The sequence below is a fragment of the Gobio gobio genome, assembly GCF_949357685.1.
Source record: "Gobio gobio genome assembly, chromosome: 1".
NCBI classification, from domain to species: Eukaryota; Metazoa; Chordata; class Actinopteri; order Cypriniformes; family Gobionidae; genus Gobio; species Gobio gobio.
In genome coordinates this window covers 40,102,128-40,118,293 of record NC_137097.1, presented here as the reverse complement: position 1 = coordinate 40,118,293, position 16,166 = coordinate 40,102,128, and the positions used below count along the sequence as shown (strand labels likewise).

At 36.7% G+C, this 16,166-nt stretch overlaps 1 protein-coding gene across 2 annotated transcripts; it reads right to left on the bottom strand.

Annotated features, from left to right (window-relative positions):
- Positions 1 to 3,292: 3,292 nt before the first annotated feature.
- Positions 3,293 to 14,404, bottom strand: LOC307134161 (CD320 antigen-like). Of its 2 annotated transcripts, none has more exons than XM_079829682.1 (5): positions 13,866 to 13,985; positions 12,885 to 12,996; positions 11,972 to 12,061; positions 9,579 to 9,701; positions 3,293 to 4,920 (listed from the first exon to the last, which is right to left on the bottom strand). In XM_079829682.1, exons 2-5 carry the CDS (start codon positions 12,940 to 12,942, stop codon positions 4,871 to 4,873), a joined length of 321 nt encoding a protein of 106 aa, XP_079685808.1. In that variant the 5' UTR covers positions 12,943 to 12,996; positions 13,866 to 13,985; the 3' UTR covers positions 3,293 to 4,870. The 2 variants fall into 2 exon arrangements, with proteins under 2 accessions (XP_079685808.1, XP_079685809.1); XM_079829683.1 differs by lacking the exon at positions 3,293 to 4,920 and adding an exon at positions 7,004 to 8,461 and having other exon boundaries at positions 13,866 to 14,404.
- Positions 14,405 to 16,166: the final 1,762 nt, after the last annotated feature.

Genomic DNA, 16,166 nt, shown 5'->3' with positions numbered 1-16,166 from the left:
CTGGCATATGTCGTAAAACTAAATAATATATCATAAATCTAAATCACATCCGTAATTTTGTGACCTTGACATATTTAATTTACTATACATTAATGACCATATGCGTAGAAACAGAGTAAAAGGAAACCGCAGTCATAAACACATTAGGCTATCTTAATGGTTTGCTTTCTCAAGTGAAAAACCTTTAAGGGTTTATGATTATCACGCATAGATTAGATAGAAAACAACAAATAACACTTAGACACCTTTTGTGTATGGGTGCACTGTAACCTAATAGGTTGTCTGAAAGTGATCAGCATTATTTTTTTTTATTATTATTAAAAATGAATCGAATAATGTAAGATTTTTTTTATTATTTATCTTATGGTTTATAAATATTGGGGACACATTATCGATTGTTTAACTAGACAAATTAGCAGCAGAGTAAAAACACTGTGGAAAACGGACTCGTAGCCTTGAACTTGTGGCCCAGGCGTCATCAGAACACAGAGTCTTCTTAAACCACTGGGACGTTTACCAAAACAATGCAATGTTGTCCTGTAATTTTTCCTGTCTGTTCTCGAGTAGATTTTTAGTAGGCCTAATTTCGTTATGTTAGCTTAATATTTAGACAGAAATTGAGGTTAAGCTTTTCTCTACAGCAGGCATGTTTGGTCCTGACATGCCATAAATAATGTTCAGTTACTGCAAGCACATCATATAGTATAAACAGACTGTCCCTAACTTGCTGTAGGAGGAAAAATATTTGCAAGTTGGAGCTGGAGGCACATTGAACCAGTTCTGCTAAATTCTGTGATGGGAATCACACGTTGATCCTTCAGAACAATGGAATATAAACAAAGTAGTAAGTAGTAAACCATTGTGGCCATAACAATGTAGTTCTATAAAGTCATAATGAGTGTGTGGGTAGAAAAGTAACAGATGATGTGTGAAGTTTGTGGTCAGTAATTTTTTTTTTTAAAGAAGTCTCTTATTCTCATCAAAGCAGCATTTATATAATCTAAAATACTATAAAACAGTAGGCTAATATTTGTGAAATATTACTGCAATTTATAATAGCTGTTTTATATTGTAATATATTTTAAAATCTAATTTATTCTGGTGATGCAAAGCTGAATTTTCAGCATCACTATCCAAATTTTCAGTGTCACATGATCCATCATTCTAATATGATGATTTTATACTCAAGAAACAACTCTTATTATTATCAATGTTGGAAAAAAAGGATTATGTGATGAATTGAAAGGTAATTTTGTAACATTATGCATGTCTTTATAATCAGTTTGATCAATTTAATGCATCCTTGTATAAAAGTTTTTTTGAATGTTAGTGTAGTTTTAGTTTATATTTGGGTAAGTATAACAGCGTATAGAAGAAATAAATTACAAGACTATGAAAAGATATTGTAAAAATGACTTTATTTTCTGCCAGAACGGTTTGTGGTACGCAAACCCCTATAGGAAACAACAAGTGTGTGAGCAAATAAAAAGTCCAGTGTTTGTGTGGAGGGCAAGTGAGGAGAACACGCTTATCTGTTCTCTTTTTTACCTGAAAAACTGCATCTCACCCCAATCGGAAACCGGATTTGTCACTCTGCCACCCATGACTTACCTCAACAGCAGCTACCGGGAAGCTTCCAAACTTGTCAAAACAGACATTCCAGTTCTATGTTTCTGAGCAAAACAAACCATTTTGTACTTGGGTGTATCACTCTAAAAAATGCTGGGTAAAAACAACCCAAGTTGGGTTGAAAATTTATAAACAGCAATAGGGTTGTTTTAACCTGGGTTGGTTGGGTTAAATGTTTGCCCAACCTGCTGGGTAGTTTTATTTAACTCAACTATTGTTAAAAATTGCTGTATTGCTTGCTTAAAATGAACCCCAAGGAAGTAAGTTTCTTTTATGCGTTATGTTGCCAGTAGGTTCCAAAAGCTAAAATAATCAACGTAATAGCAAAAAAAAGGGGGAAAACAACTCAGCATCAGAAGCAATATCTTATATCAATAATTATACTCTGCAAATAGAAAGTAAGAGCACATAAGCGGTGTTTTCACGCTTGTTTGAGAGTTTAATCTGCCCTTCACGCTTTTTTGACTATACACATCCTGAATAGTCTAGTTTGTTTGTAGTAACAGCATTGTCTTTGTAGAAGATGTTGAGAACGTTATTCTCTGTTTTACACAACAAATATGAAGCGATTAAAAGAACTGAATATGTATCCTGTAATTTTTAAAATATAAAAAGCATGTGGAGCTCCTAACTCTCAAAAAACAAATCTGGCTGGTGTAGCAATGTAGTCAGGGTGAGTTAAAAAGCTTGAGTTGAGCAAAAACAGTTAGACTAGATCTTACCACATGATAAAACTTTTTTTAAATGACTCAACAATGCTTTTTTACAATGCAGAACCCATTGACTTTCTTGGAACAAACCCAAAATGAGCAGGTTTGACAGCATGTCTTTGATAACTGAACAAACTCCCACAGTACAAAATCTCTTGCCCTGACTGCTGATTATGACATCCCGTCAAAGGGGGTGGAAGGTTAACAATAATGTCTCTGTGCTCTCAGGGTCCCAGTGGATATAGTAAAAGACCTCCCCCAGCACCTGATAGGATACAGTACATCTGAACACAGTCATAATGAATACAGAAGACCACCAAAGACTCTCAAAGCAAAAAAAACCACAAAAGATTTAGTCTGATCTCTTAGCAGGGAAAGAAATATTTGGGTGAGTCTCTCAAATCCGAAAACACGAACACATCTGGGTCATATGCAATCTCAAAATCAATAAAAAGAATTCAAGTTTTTGCATAAAGATAATTAGGCTTTTATGGACCTTTGACAAATAAGTACGTTTTCTCCCACAAATCTTAAAACAGACTGTTCTCTTAATTTAAAATAGTATATTCTCTCTTTCTTTTTAATTTAGGGATGAAATATGGGCGGGAACTGTTTTTGTGGGCTGAAAATGTTTTTGTGTCATTGGTGTTTAGGGGGAAGTGTTGAACTGATAACCACACCTTAATTTAATCACCAGACCTTGCGCTGCGAGTAACAGATGGTCTTTGAGCAAATCAGGCTATTTAGTTAGCATGTGCAAACATACACTTAGACCTCGACCAGTTGCATGTACAATACAAATAAAATGTATTCACCTCCTTTGGCTTTAGCACATTCTATTGTTACACCATAAAAAATCATAAGGTATTTGATTGAGAACCGTTCACATTCCAACACAAAGCAATATTACAACATCAATTACAATAAAAAATGAGTAATTTCAACACAATGTTGGGTCGTTTTTTTTTCCTTTATTCATATTTTCTCATTCTGTGAAAGTTGTATGTTTCATTGGAGATATAGGTTCACAATATATCTGACATCATCATAAAACACAGGAACAGGCCGATCAAGTAATTATTTGACTTAAAGAGAGTTTGTTACTGCAGGAGAGGTTAAGGTGTGTCAAAAAATAAAGACAGTCAAGAGGTGTGCATGACTTAATTATTCATATTATTCATACTATTGTCTAGCACACAACCTATGCTATTAAGGGCTTGCAAGACTGCTTCTTAAGCAATATGGAAACAGACCAGTTAATAATACAATATTAAACTGATAAATGAAAAAAAGAAAGGAGAAAAATATGAAGTTTCAGCCACAGGAAACATCTGTGGTAATACACAGGACCCAGTTTTTCAAGCCTCAAACCTGCCCTTGGTTTTTTTCAAAACTTTGAACTCGGTTTGGGATCTATTTGATTAAGAAAAAACAAAAAAACAGGATTATCCCGATCCCATCAGAAGGGTGGATACAGTAATGATTTTTCGAACCAAATAAAATCATAGTTTTTTTTAAGTGAATGATGACAAAATCAATGTTTACTGATGATATATTAATTTCTTCATACTTGAAGCATATGAAGCATGTCACATCTAACGAGATATGCTAAACAAAACAACAACAACAACAAAATTCTCAAAGCTATCAGCCGTCAAATAAATGTCACCATTGCTTACAGCTCTATAATTCCACATTATATTAATAGCAATGACAACAACAAATATACTCAGTCATTCAGTAGCCTAGTTAAAAGCAACTTCTCACAATTGCATCTCTAATTGCATGTCCTTTATTAGGTCAGAACATTGGCGGCTGTTCTGGTTCTACATCAGACTCAGGTCATCAAGAGGGACATGACGCCTGGGGCCTGTTTCAATAAGGAGGATCAACCAACTCTGAGTTTAAACTTGAACTCTGAGTTAACTTACCCTGAGATGGGGAATTATGATTCACCATGGCAACAACACCCAACAAAAAGACATCTGCATACTTCCGGGTAAAACGTACGTTTAATTCTCAATCATTGTTATAATATCAGAGGTGAAAACTGGCAGAACGGCAAGTTATTGAACTAATATTCATTTTCTTGCGTCCCACAGGCAAAAAAAGAAAAGAAGAAAAAAATAATGTGGTAACAGCTAAAAATGAAGTATAAAAACATATTTCAATCAGGTAAATCTTTAAGCATAAAAGGTTCATGGGTGTTGGTTTCATGACTTTTTCATGAAAGTCTTTTCCCTCATAGTCTAATGCTCTTTTCACATAATGTTCTCTAATCCAACCTGTTACATTTCTGAATAAGGATAATGAAATTAACATTTGACTTCTACTCAGCCAACAGCAAGAAGGCAGCACCACTGACAGAAGAGGAGGAGATGGAAGAAGAATATTAAAATCCAACAGGAAAAGAAAAACTGATGCTTTTGTATTTATAAAAATGACCAAATAAATTGTGAATAATATGTGTTTATTTAACACCTGTGGTACCCTTCCATCTTGTATTCTTCCATTCCATATATTAATCCGTTTCATTTTCGGAAAGTGCGATTGGAATATGCATCCAACCACATTGGAAATCCTAAAGGAAATTCAAATTACCAGGTTAATTCCAGAGATTGTATAATATAACAAGGTAATGTTTAAATGTTAATTCAGTTTAAATATATTCATTATTTATTGTATTGACATCACACATGGATCTGCATTCAATTAATTAGCATCAAACACACAATATAATCCTTATTCTCAGGGAATAAAGATTACTTAATAAATGAAGACATTGAAAAAAATGATTGCATAACCATTAAGCAGGTTTTACATTAAGTAGGTTATGTAAATCGCCATTAAACTAAAGAAGAAGGAGGAAGTAGAATGGAATTTAGCATCTGTTTCCATGGTGAATCATCGATTCATCGCTCTGAGGATATCTGGTGTGTTAACCAGGAACATACTCTGAAACCAGCATACATCGAGTAAGCAAGGTTTGGGTTAATCAACCAGGAGTTCAAGGTATTTGTGACGGTAAGTTAACCTTCCTTTCTGGAATACCCCCCAGTGCTACTGACGTAGCCTTCACATTACTCGGTTGCTTTTATCACTCCCATATTGTCACCAATTACTTGGTAGAAAGTATGCATAAAAGCACAGAGCGATTAAGCTTCCTCCACGGATAAAGCATGACTCCTTTGGGTTTGGTGTTGGGGTGTTGGCCTGACAAGATCTGCAATGTACTTAATGTCATCTCTCCCAAAGCGAAAACGTGCATACAGTTCTTCTGATGTGTATGGCTCGAGTGGTTTGGCACGCTCAGCATGCACCCCTTGACGGTACCTTCTCTTACGGTAACGAAGAACAATACCCACCATGTGGATACCTCTGTAGGCTATAGAGAAATGGGTGCAAAGACTTAAATGGTGCCACTCATAACCAGCAATGAGCTGATTGGTGTAAGCCTAATTGAGCACAAGCCAAAGCAATCATGCTCAAGGCTTTTAAGATCAGTATTGGCTACACCAAAGAGTTGGAACCATGGACTCAAAAGGGCCTAATTTTACTGTGGCAGAAACCTGTGCACTGCTGGAGGTTGTTCAGGCCAATTTTACCTCAATAGTAGGAGGTTTCAGATCCGCAAAGGGTGGAGATGGGACCAAAAAAGGAAAACACAACATTTGGGAGGACATAACCAATCATGTCAATGCAATGGGGTCTGGCCAAAAGAGGACCATAAAACAAGTTATGTTGCGATGGAAGAACCTTAGGGCCAAGGCAACGAAATACCTTACTGAAGCCAAGAACCCCCAAACAGGTAACAAATCATATAAGAGGGGTGATTTTGGTCTGATAGTCACTGATGGTCCTTGATAGCATAGGAGGAGAAAAATCAGAGGCTCTGCATGGCATTGAAGACATAGAAGCAGATGGAGAGACCACAATTACAGAGACTAGGACTTAAGAAGAATGCAAGCAACATTCTCGTGCAGAGGAAATGTTTTTCCTGGACTTATTGAGGTGGAAGATAGATCCCCAGTGGATGTAATGAAGACAGTCCAAGACGTTCCTACAAGAGAACGCAAATGCTCCTCAGCTACAAACCAGGATGGTGACAGCTATGAATTGCTTCTGAAACGGGAAACCGAAAGAGCCGAAGTACAAATTGAACTGGGTAAAGAACAAATCTTGCTTACCCAACTGTAAGTGATTTTTGCGATTGTATTGTTTTTGTTATGTAACATTATAACAAAATAAGGAATGTAAAATGTTTCTGTGTATTACAGTGTTTCTGTTTCTTAAAATTAAAACAAAGAATGGCTATTTTTGCCACCGGTATTTTGCCCACCTGTTGTTCTTTGCCAAGCCAGTAGGCTACACTATTGGTTCCATTTAAGGCTCTGGTAAACAAGATTTGGTAATCCTGAAATTTGGTATTTGGATCACAGTGATCCAATCCAATGTTCCTTTAAAAAACTGGCATTAAAGATGGATCAGGTGATCCTGGATAGCAAAACATGGGATTTCCAAATCTGGATCAATTTGATCCAGATTACACTTTTTGAAAAACCGGGCCCAGGGCTGCCACTCTCTCATTCAGCCACTGTTCTCACACCACGCACTCATTTTCTCATGCAGTAAAAAAAAATCACAGAGCAAAGAGGACACCGACAGACAAGACCAATTTCTGTAAATTTTATTAGGAAATTCAAACAATGAGTAACGTTGTGGCACGTGACCGATCGATGTAGAGTCTTGTGAACTGATCATCTCTTCCTCTTCACTAGGCTACTAGTTAATATTAAATAAACCGGAATGGACATGAGAAGGAATGTTGAAAGATACATTACAACTTAAATGACTCCGGTCTCATGTAATCGCTCAAAACAGCTGTAAATGTCGTTACATTTACCTTAGCTAGCAAGAAAAAAATTAGGCTTAGAGGAGTATTTTGCCAAATATAGCCTATGCGCTGTTACACATATTTTTACTCTTATATCACAAAATATATATTATAATAAAACCTGCATTATAATTGATCTTTGAATAATACTATCAGATAGGGCTCCCTGTATGTTACAGCATTAGTTGAGATTTTTTTTCCTTGAGAAAAATTTACATGTAGGTCTACTGTAACTCTGATATTTATCCAAATTAATCAATATTGAATCAAGATCAGAATTAAATCACAAGCTTATGAATTGAAATCGTGAGATTTGAGTATGGCTACCAGTCATTGTACCACGTAAACATAATTGTCACTAAACTGAAATTCAGTTTAGTTACCAAATGTTTTGACATTTCTTTTTTAACCTTTACTCCAAGCTGAACTCAAAAGTTGGCAGCCCTATACATTCAAACAGGGAAGGAATAGCTGGAATTAAGATGTTACTGGGTTTCTGGGCCTCCACAATTTTTTTCCAGCAGTTCAGTGTGTTCCCGATGAGGTCGGACTTGTTTTAGTTTTGGCTAACAGCACCACCTTGTGCTCAAAAAAGAAAGCATGCACAAAACCGCTGTCCCTTCCCAACCTCTCTGAACATCTTAGCAGTGCTTTGGCAACCACCTCAACAGCCTATCAGACTTGTGGTACTTGATTGCCCCTTTTAACAAGACGTAATATAAGTCAAATATTAAAGCATTTAGTTCAAAATGCCCCACAGATAATTTCTTTATAGTATTTTAAAATTGTCTATCTTCAAGTCATTGATTAGCATATTCAACATTACACATTAATAAGGTTTAAAAAGTGAAATCATAAATCAACCACCCCTTTAACAATTGGATAATTGTAAGATTCCCGTGTGACCATCTTAGATTAGAAAAATGCCTGTCATAATCAACGTGGAGGGCAGTTCTGCTCTTTGTGTCTGGAATGTGCCATAAACTGCAACTGTCTGGAACTATGATGGCTTAAATTGTAATAATTTATCTTAACACTTTGTTAGATATAGTTTACTCTGTAGTTTGTTTATTACAACATTTTGAAGACTTGATTACTTCAAGTGACTTCTAACTTCACTACTTCATATCGTATGATTCATGATAATGCTGGTTTGAGGGTCTTTCTGTGTCTCAGTATCCAAGCCGCAGGTGTTGCTGCAGGTGTCATCTGGGTGCTGGCCAAAAATCTTCATTAAAAAAATAAAAGCATTAGCAACATTAGGGGGTGACAGTCTGACAGAAACAGTTTGTTGTTAAAAAAAAATATATATATATATAAATAACTAAAAAACATTATCTGTCAGAATGCCAGATGAGTTTATGGTTGGGAGTAATGGAATACCGGTACATGTAACGGCGTTACGTTATCAGGATACAAATTCGACAGTTATGTCAAAAAACAAATTAATCACAATACAGTTACATTTTGGAAAAAACGGGAAAACTATAAAGGATTACAATGGTTTCCTTTAAAACTAAATAAATGAGTATTCTGACATAATAACGCTATATTAAGTGTGGTTTGATTAAAGTTTCTGGTTCTGTTGCCAGTCATGACTCACGTGAGCCATCTGCTGGTGCATGTGCAAATAAACCAGTCTTTTTTTAAATTTATGAAAATGAAAAGACTATCAGTCAGAACTCGACTTTAGGAGGGGAAGAGACAGGGCAAGATAAGGAGAATGAGAGAAAAAGAAAGGGTCATAGAGCAGGAATTAACAAATAATTTACTGCCCAGTGCCCACTGACTTGGTTTTAAAGCCATGTCTTATTCATTTTTTGGCCTTCAAACATCTTGCATGAACATAGATCAGAGCAGTGTAGGCCAAATAAATCAAAGCACCTTTACCCTTTAAAACAAGCTTAGTTTGCTGACCAGTTATACGTTTGTGATCCTCCAAATGTTCATTTAAGTGACATTTAAGTTTCACAACATGAAACAGAACATGTTAGCTTTATAGGTCTGTCACGTGAATTTGTGATTTGTGGTGAACTTTGTGGAGTAGGTTTGGTTATCCATGCCAAATAGCATGGCTTATTTCAGATAATGAAACGGTCGAATGCACTTCACACAGTGTGTTTGGATGATCTTGGTAAGCAATTTGACAACATTGTAATAAATCCAAAGTAATTTTTCCCTTGTATAGCCTATGTTAAAGAAATAAAGAAAATAATAAAACTATCTGAAATACCATACTATAGCCACCGATCAAGCATAACATTATGACCGTTTGACATGTGAAGTGAATAACAGTGATTGGCAACTTTCTGGCAACAGAAAGATGGGATTTAAAAGAGACTCACCACAGCCTTCCTCATCCGCATCATTTGGACAGTCATTGTCACCATCACACCTCCATATCATAGGCAAGCACGTTTGGCGTTTATCACCACAGTTGAACGCATTGGGTCTGCAGGTCTTGATCCCTGATCAAAGCAAAAACAAACTGACAATCAATCATGACATCTGTTGGCAGAAGTAATACTTCATTGACAAGAGGAGGCAAAGTTCTGTTTTCTTAATCCAATGTAAATTCATGTTCCAGTTTCACTTAATGATGAAATATTTTCTAAATTAAAGGCACAGTATGTAAGTTTTCGCTGCTATAGTTCGCTTTTTCATAAAGGTGTAACTGTGAATGAGTGTGGGATTATGGGAGTTGTTGTTTTCAGCTCCGCCGCTGATGGAAAGGAATACGATGGACTCGGGCAGAGGTCATGTTAATGGATGAACTAATGTACTTAAGTTTTATTAACGTCACGTTGGTATGAAGCAGGACGCACCGAGACTTGTGTCTTTGCTACTGAGAGACACCTGCGCAAAACACCGGTCTTAAAACCAGTGGAGCTGGTTTATTATGCTAATGCTGCAGTGGGCCGCTTCCGCTCTTTTCGTTGCGTATGTGGGGTAATGCAGCGCTGTTTTACATGGTTAAAATAATCATACTAAATTCTTTTTTGAAAGTTATGCTTTAACATTACTCTGTGCAATCGCTCGGTGGCCGTTATGAGAGAATGGAGAATGAATTCCTTCTCAGGTGACGTCAGTTTGACGGCTCGGGTTTGAATACCCTTAACCACTCTCCTCCAACCGTTAGTCTGCTATAAGCAAGAGATGGAGAGGAAGAGTGCTAAAGTGAAACCCCGCTCTCTATTCAATATTCCGTTTCACTTGGAAATACGTCACAACACTGGAGAAAAGTCGGTTGCAACTTCCGGTTCACGCTGACTTTAAAGCTGCTTTAATTAGCATCAAATAAACATGAATGAACACCGGAAGAAATGTTGTTTCAACCGCGGTAAGACAGTACAAACACTGTTTTTCAAGTTCACGTCCACCGACGTTAATCTACTAATGTTAACTTTCCTGACTGCTTTGTTGGACAAAGCGCTGTGATTGGTCATATCGCCTGTCAATCAAACTCATGGAGAAGAGTGAATTCAACGTTCACGTGCTGTCTGTGTGGCTCTGTGTGTGCGCACAGAAAACAGCATGCACGATTTCAAAGCTCTTGCGCTTGATGCCTGGCTCCACTTAAAAACATGCAAATGATAAACTTTCATTCTATGATGCTAAACTTTGCATACCTGGGAATTGCATGCATTCTGAACCGGACCGTACGGATCATGGATCAACTATGACCACTTGACATCGCACATCCTGCGATGTGACTCTCGCGGATGCGCACATCGTGATAACGATGCTAAAGCGATATATCGTGCAGTCCTATGGCACATCCATACATGCCATCGCAAGGAAGTTTGGTGTATCTTCCAGCACTGTTTCAAAAGGGTGGAGGAGATACTGGGAGACAGAGTTACACAAGGAGAGCTAGAAAGGGACGAAGAAGGGCAACAACCCAGCGGCAGGACCGGTATCTGCTCCTTTATGAGAGGAGGAAAAGGAGGAACACTGCCAGAGCCCTACAAAATGACCTCCAACAGGCTACTGGTGTGCCAGTACCAAACTGTAAGAAACAGACTTCATGAGGGTGGCATGAGGGCCCGGCGTCCTCTAGTGGGACCTGTGCTCACATGAGGAACCCTGGGTTCCTCCTGGTGCATGATAATGCCCAGCCTCATGTAGGCAGTTTTTATATGACGAAGGCAATGATGCCATTGACTGGCCCTCACGTTCCCCAGACCTGAATCCAATTGAGCACCTCTGGAACATTATGTTTTGGAGCATTCGAAGCCGCCAAATAGCACCACAGACTGTCCAGGAGCTCACTGATGCCCTGATCCAGGTTTAGGAGGAGATCCCCCCCCCTGGACACCATCTGCCATCTCGTCAGGAGCGTGCCCAGACATGTCGTGAGTGCCATAGACACTACTGACTTACATTATGAGTTGCTGTGATGAACTTCATGCAAGTTGGATCAGCCTGTAACTTGATGTGTTGATGATTTGGTTTCCATTGACTGTTGTCACATTATTTTGCATACTATATTTAACAATGTAGCGGCAGTCATAAATTACATGTTGGATATTTATACCACCATCAGTTGCATGTGCATAGTGTAAGAATAACACTGAATAGTATGAGCAGTAGTAGTAATGGCAATCTTTCATGACTGACTGAGAAGGCCGATGTATAAAAACATTAAAGCTTAATGTAATGTAATTTCTGTAAAAAATGTTAAAAGTGTGTTGGATGCGTAAACAACTGATAGTTACTGACCAGACTCTGGTCTTACCTTTAGTCACATTCTCAGGAACATTAATAGGATTAGCAGCCGAAGTAGGATCTTGTGGTGGGCCTGTTGCTTCACTCCCTGAGAGTGCTTCTGGAACAGAGTGTTTAATCGTTTTTAATTCATATACATCTTTTCCAGTTTATCATCATTCCCTTTTCAAGTTAAAACCCAAAGTTTGCTCATATTAACATTTTGATGCAAGATCCACACTATCTGTCGGTATCTACAAACAAACATCATTTACATATTGTTTTCAATATTTACATACTGTATCTCTAAAGATTTGTTTCACACTTTTCATGTAACTTCAGCTTGTGGGGAGGTGCAGACTTCAGTGCAGCAAGCATCTATTTACACAACACTGTATCAACATACTAGGTCGCCGTTGCCTAGCTTGAACAATTTTGTTCTCTCCAGCTCTCTTTGGAAGAAATTTGTGATTTCCCTCACGTTTCCTTTCTGCCAAAAGGTAGAGGGCATGTTGAAAGGTCTTTACAATTGGTCACAAAAGGGATATCATGAGGGGTCGAGATAAGGGATGGTTTCCGTTGTAGCATTGTGTCTTTCAGAACTCTCTAATTTGTTTCTTGTAAGAATTGAATTGTAGAGCTCTCTAATTTTACTGTTATTGAATTAGAGAGCTCTCTAATCATAATTGTTTTTAGTGAGAATTTAATTATAGAGCTCTCTAATTGTAAGTTATAATAAGAATTTAATTCTTACTAGTAAAAATGCAATTATGATGAGTAACGCTGGGAACATTTTAAGCTAAAACAGCTTGCCATACACACAATTGTAAGGTAAACATCTAAATATGTCTATGAATGAAGAAAATAAATGTATTTAAGATAATTAGCGATCATTAAATCATTAACATTAACACTCTGAAGAACAAAAGCTGTTGTTTACTCACTTGTTTGAACAGGACAGAACAAAGTAACTCCCAGTAAGAGCATAAATGAGATCCGCATATTGACAGTCTGATAATGCAGGTGGACTTCTTCTCATCTGACAACAGTCTGACACTGTTGGTAAATATGTGAACGTGTTATCAATTTGTCGGTTTTAAGGCTAAGCATAACGCCCACCTAAAAAACAACAACATATATTGTGCAATAAGAGAGAGCAGGTGAAAAAACATTACTAAATGTGCTATAATTTGCTATATGATAAGCATAATAAAAAGCCAGTGCATATGAGATGAAACTTATGTACTTCATATTTATTTAACCCTGTTCCCGGGTCAAAAATGACAACCTTTTAAAAAAATTGCTTGTAAATGCAATACCGCTTGTAAAACTTTTAAAACAAATCTCCTGGTTAAACATTAAACATTGGCTTTTTTGGTCAAAATTCAAGGTGCCTAAGCTCAGATAAAGGAGGCCTTTACAAATACAAACCTGTGCTATACTGCTAATTGAAAGAAAACATGTTGACAAAAATATGAAATGCAATATTTGGTGATAATATAGAGTTAATGATAGATTTATAAGCAACTTTTGTAAGGGCCAGTCATTTTGACCACATGTAACAAGTAACAAAATCACAAAAAAAAAAAGACAATCTCCCAAAGTTGAGGAAGTTATATTCTTATATATAATCCTATTTTTCTGGGTGAATAAAGTCAGTCAGTTTTAGTCCAACGTGATAACGTTAACTAGCATTTTCGCTAAAAAGGAAATCCTCTCTGGGTCAAAATGACCCGAACACAACCTGAAGGTTAAGGATGAAATATGAATCTTTACATCGGGTCTTATATGCCACACTACCATTCTAGGTTAATATTAATTACATGAATGTAAATCACATCTGTATTGTGACCTTGACATAATATACACACATTTTGAAGAAAACGTAGCAAAAAGAAGCTAGTCAATAAACAGCAGATATTTACCGAGTCATCTGTTAGAAAGGGTGAAATCATCATTCAAAGGTTAAATCATCATTTATGATTAGCACAGTGATGAAGATTTCACAATATTAAAGGTCCCGTTCTTCGTGTTTTTTTGAAGCTTTGATTGTGTTTACAGTGTGCAATATAACATGTGTTCATGTTTCGCGTGTAAAAAAAACTGTATTTTTAACACAATTCACTTATCTGTACACCGCTGTTTTCACTGTCCTACAAACGACTGAAGACTTCCTTTATTCTATGAAGTCCCTCCTTCAGAAACACGTAACGAGTTCTGATTGTGTCAGCGGTTCCCGTGTTGTGATTCGACAGCAGCTTAGCGCACGTGGAAAGGTCACGCCTCTTAACGGGAGATATATACGCGCTTAATAATCTCTACAGCGTCCCTGGGAAAGCCAAACAAAGGTGATTTGACTCCGGGATGAAAATAACAGCGTCTCGACGACATGGCGACAAACACAATGAAACGCAGCACTTCCTTTTCTCCACGCGACGTCCTCTTCTTCTCCACGTGGGACAGCAACAAGACCACGCCCCCTTTTTTCGCGTTTTCTTGTGGGCGGAGGTTAGTCTGTTCTACTGCTCTACTGACGTAATTAAAGCAGGAAATACCAGGATGTAGTCCTAACCAGCCGTTCGCTGTAGGCTTTGAAAGGGAACTTCTGTTAAATAAAATATCTCGCTTGGCATTGAACTTTGAGCTTTATCATTTTACAGGTATTATTTATGCTCTAGCAGCAACATTACACACTAACTAAAGTTTGAACAATGGGATCACGAGGAACAGGACCTTTAAATGTTCCGGGAAGGAATTGAGGTCAACCTTTCTGCAGAACCGCAATCAAAAAATCGAGTTGGTACACAGTGTAATTTAGTAAATTCAAAATAATTCAGTTGGTTTAGGTCAAATTAATATACTCTAGTTAGTATGTTTAACTTAACATTATTATATATGTCAAACTAAATTCTTATGTTGGTTCAACATAAATTTGTATAGTAATTTACTGAGAATAAGGCTGCGATTACTGATGTGACATTTTTTTAGTGAGAGAGTGATATTTTAAAATGTCTGAAATAAAATTGACCTCGGAGGAGTTAAGGAAACGCCACTTGTCTACAAAAATTACTTATTTATAGCTCTTAAAATAGTTAATTTATTTACTTCGGTAGGTATTTATTTATTGCTTTATTGTTGAATGATATGGAATTGTTAATTTAATGACTTGTCTACAATACAATTGATAAAGCAGTATTTTCTCTGTCTTTTAGCGGCTGTAGACTACAATAAGAGAGATCAAGCTTTGTTTAAAAAACAAGTTGTTCTATTTGGATTTGTATTGTAAACCTTAAATAAAAGTTAGGAAGAGAATATTTTATATTTTATTTGTAATGCTTACAGTTCCAATAATCTTAGATCTTAACACATTTAAAACTATTTTGCATAATTTCACAGATTTTTCAAAAAAATTCAGTGCAGAAATCACAAAAAAAAAATCACACAGATTCTGTGGCCCTGGTTATTACTCACCGAGTGCCCACCTCCTAAGCACTCAGTGGTAACTACAAAATTCATAAAAAAATCCAACAACTGAATATTAAAGGGGTTCATTTATAGCGCTAATAATGTTTTTTGCATTAAAAAAAAAAAAAAGTGTAAAAGCAATTATCTTCAACCTTCATTCTGACCCTCTGTATGAAATGATACGTTTTTAAAGGACAGCTCCTTTAAGGCAGAATTGTAATTTAGGAGCCATTGTTATGATTGGCCAACGTCATTGTATGCGAATAAGTGTATTTTTTTTTCCATTTAAACAAAAAACTATGAAATTACGGTGTTGATTAAAGCCTAAATTAAATCTGTTCATCATATAAAATGTTGAACTAAGTGTGCGAAAATTTGAACTAAACGGCTAAATTCAAATGGATTAGTTTTAAAGGTATATTATGTAGGATGGACATGTAATATGTTCATAGTGATTTTTAGATGGATGCCAAGGCTTTTTAGGTCGGGTAGAATCTGCGATCCAGTTTGTTTGCTGGCTTCAATGGCTGCTGCAATACGCTTTTTTCAACCAAAACAACAACAGACATTCTGACACGGAACACACACTTCAGAGAAACAAGTAGGTGAATTTAGCATGTTTCCTACATATCTGCAAACATATTATGGTATCTTTATGCTTTAGTCAAGTGAAAAACTTACATACAGCACCTATAAAGTATCTTTATGAACTTTTTGAAGCATCAAAGTTTCAGTTGTGTAGAGTGCAATGAAGGGACAGA

Bases quoted from the DNA above. Each gene is read 5' to 3' on its own strand.
- LOC307134161 (XM_079829682.1), bottom strand. From the start codon at position 12,942: ATGCGGATCTCATTTATGCTCTTACTGGGAGTTACTTTGTTCTGTCCT. The intron at 12,062-12,884 runs GTGAGTAAACAA...ACTCTGTTCCAG, and splicing joins GTTCTGTCCTGTTCAAACAA to AAGCACTCTCAGGGAGTGAA. The intron at 9,702-11,971 runs GTAAGACCAGAG...TGCTTTGATCAG, and splicing joins TCCTGAGAATGTGACTAAAG to GGATCAAGACCTGCAGACCC.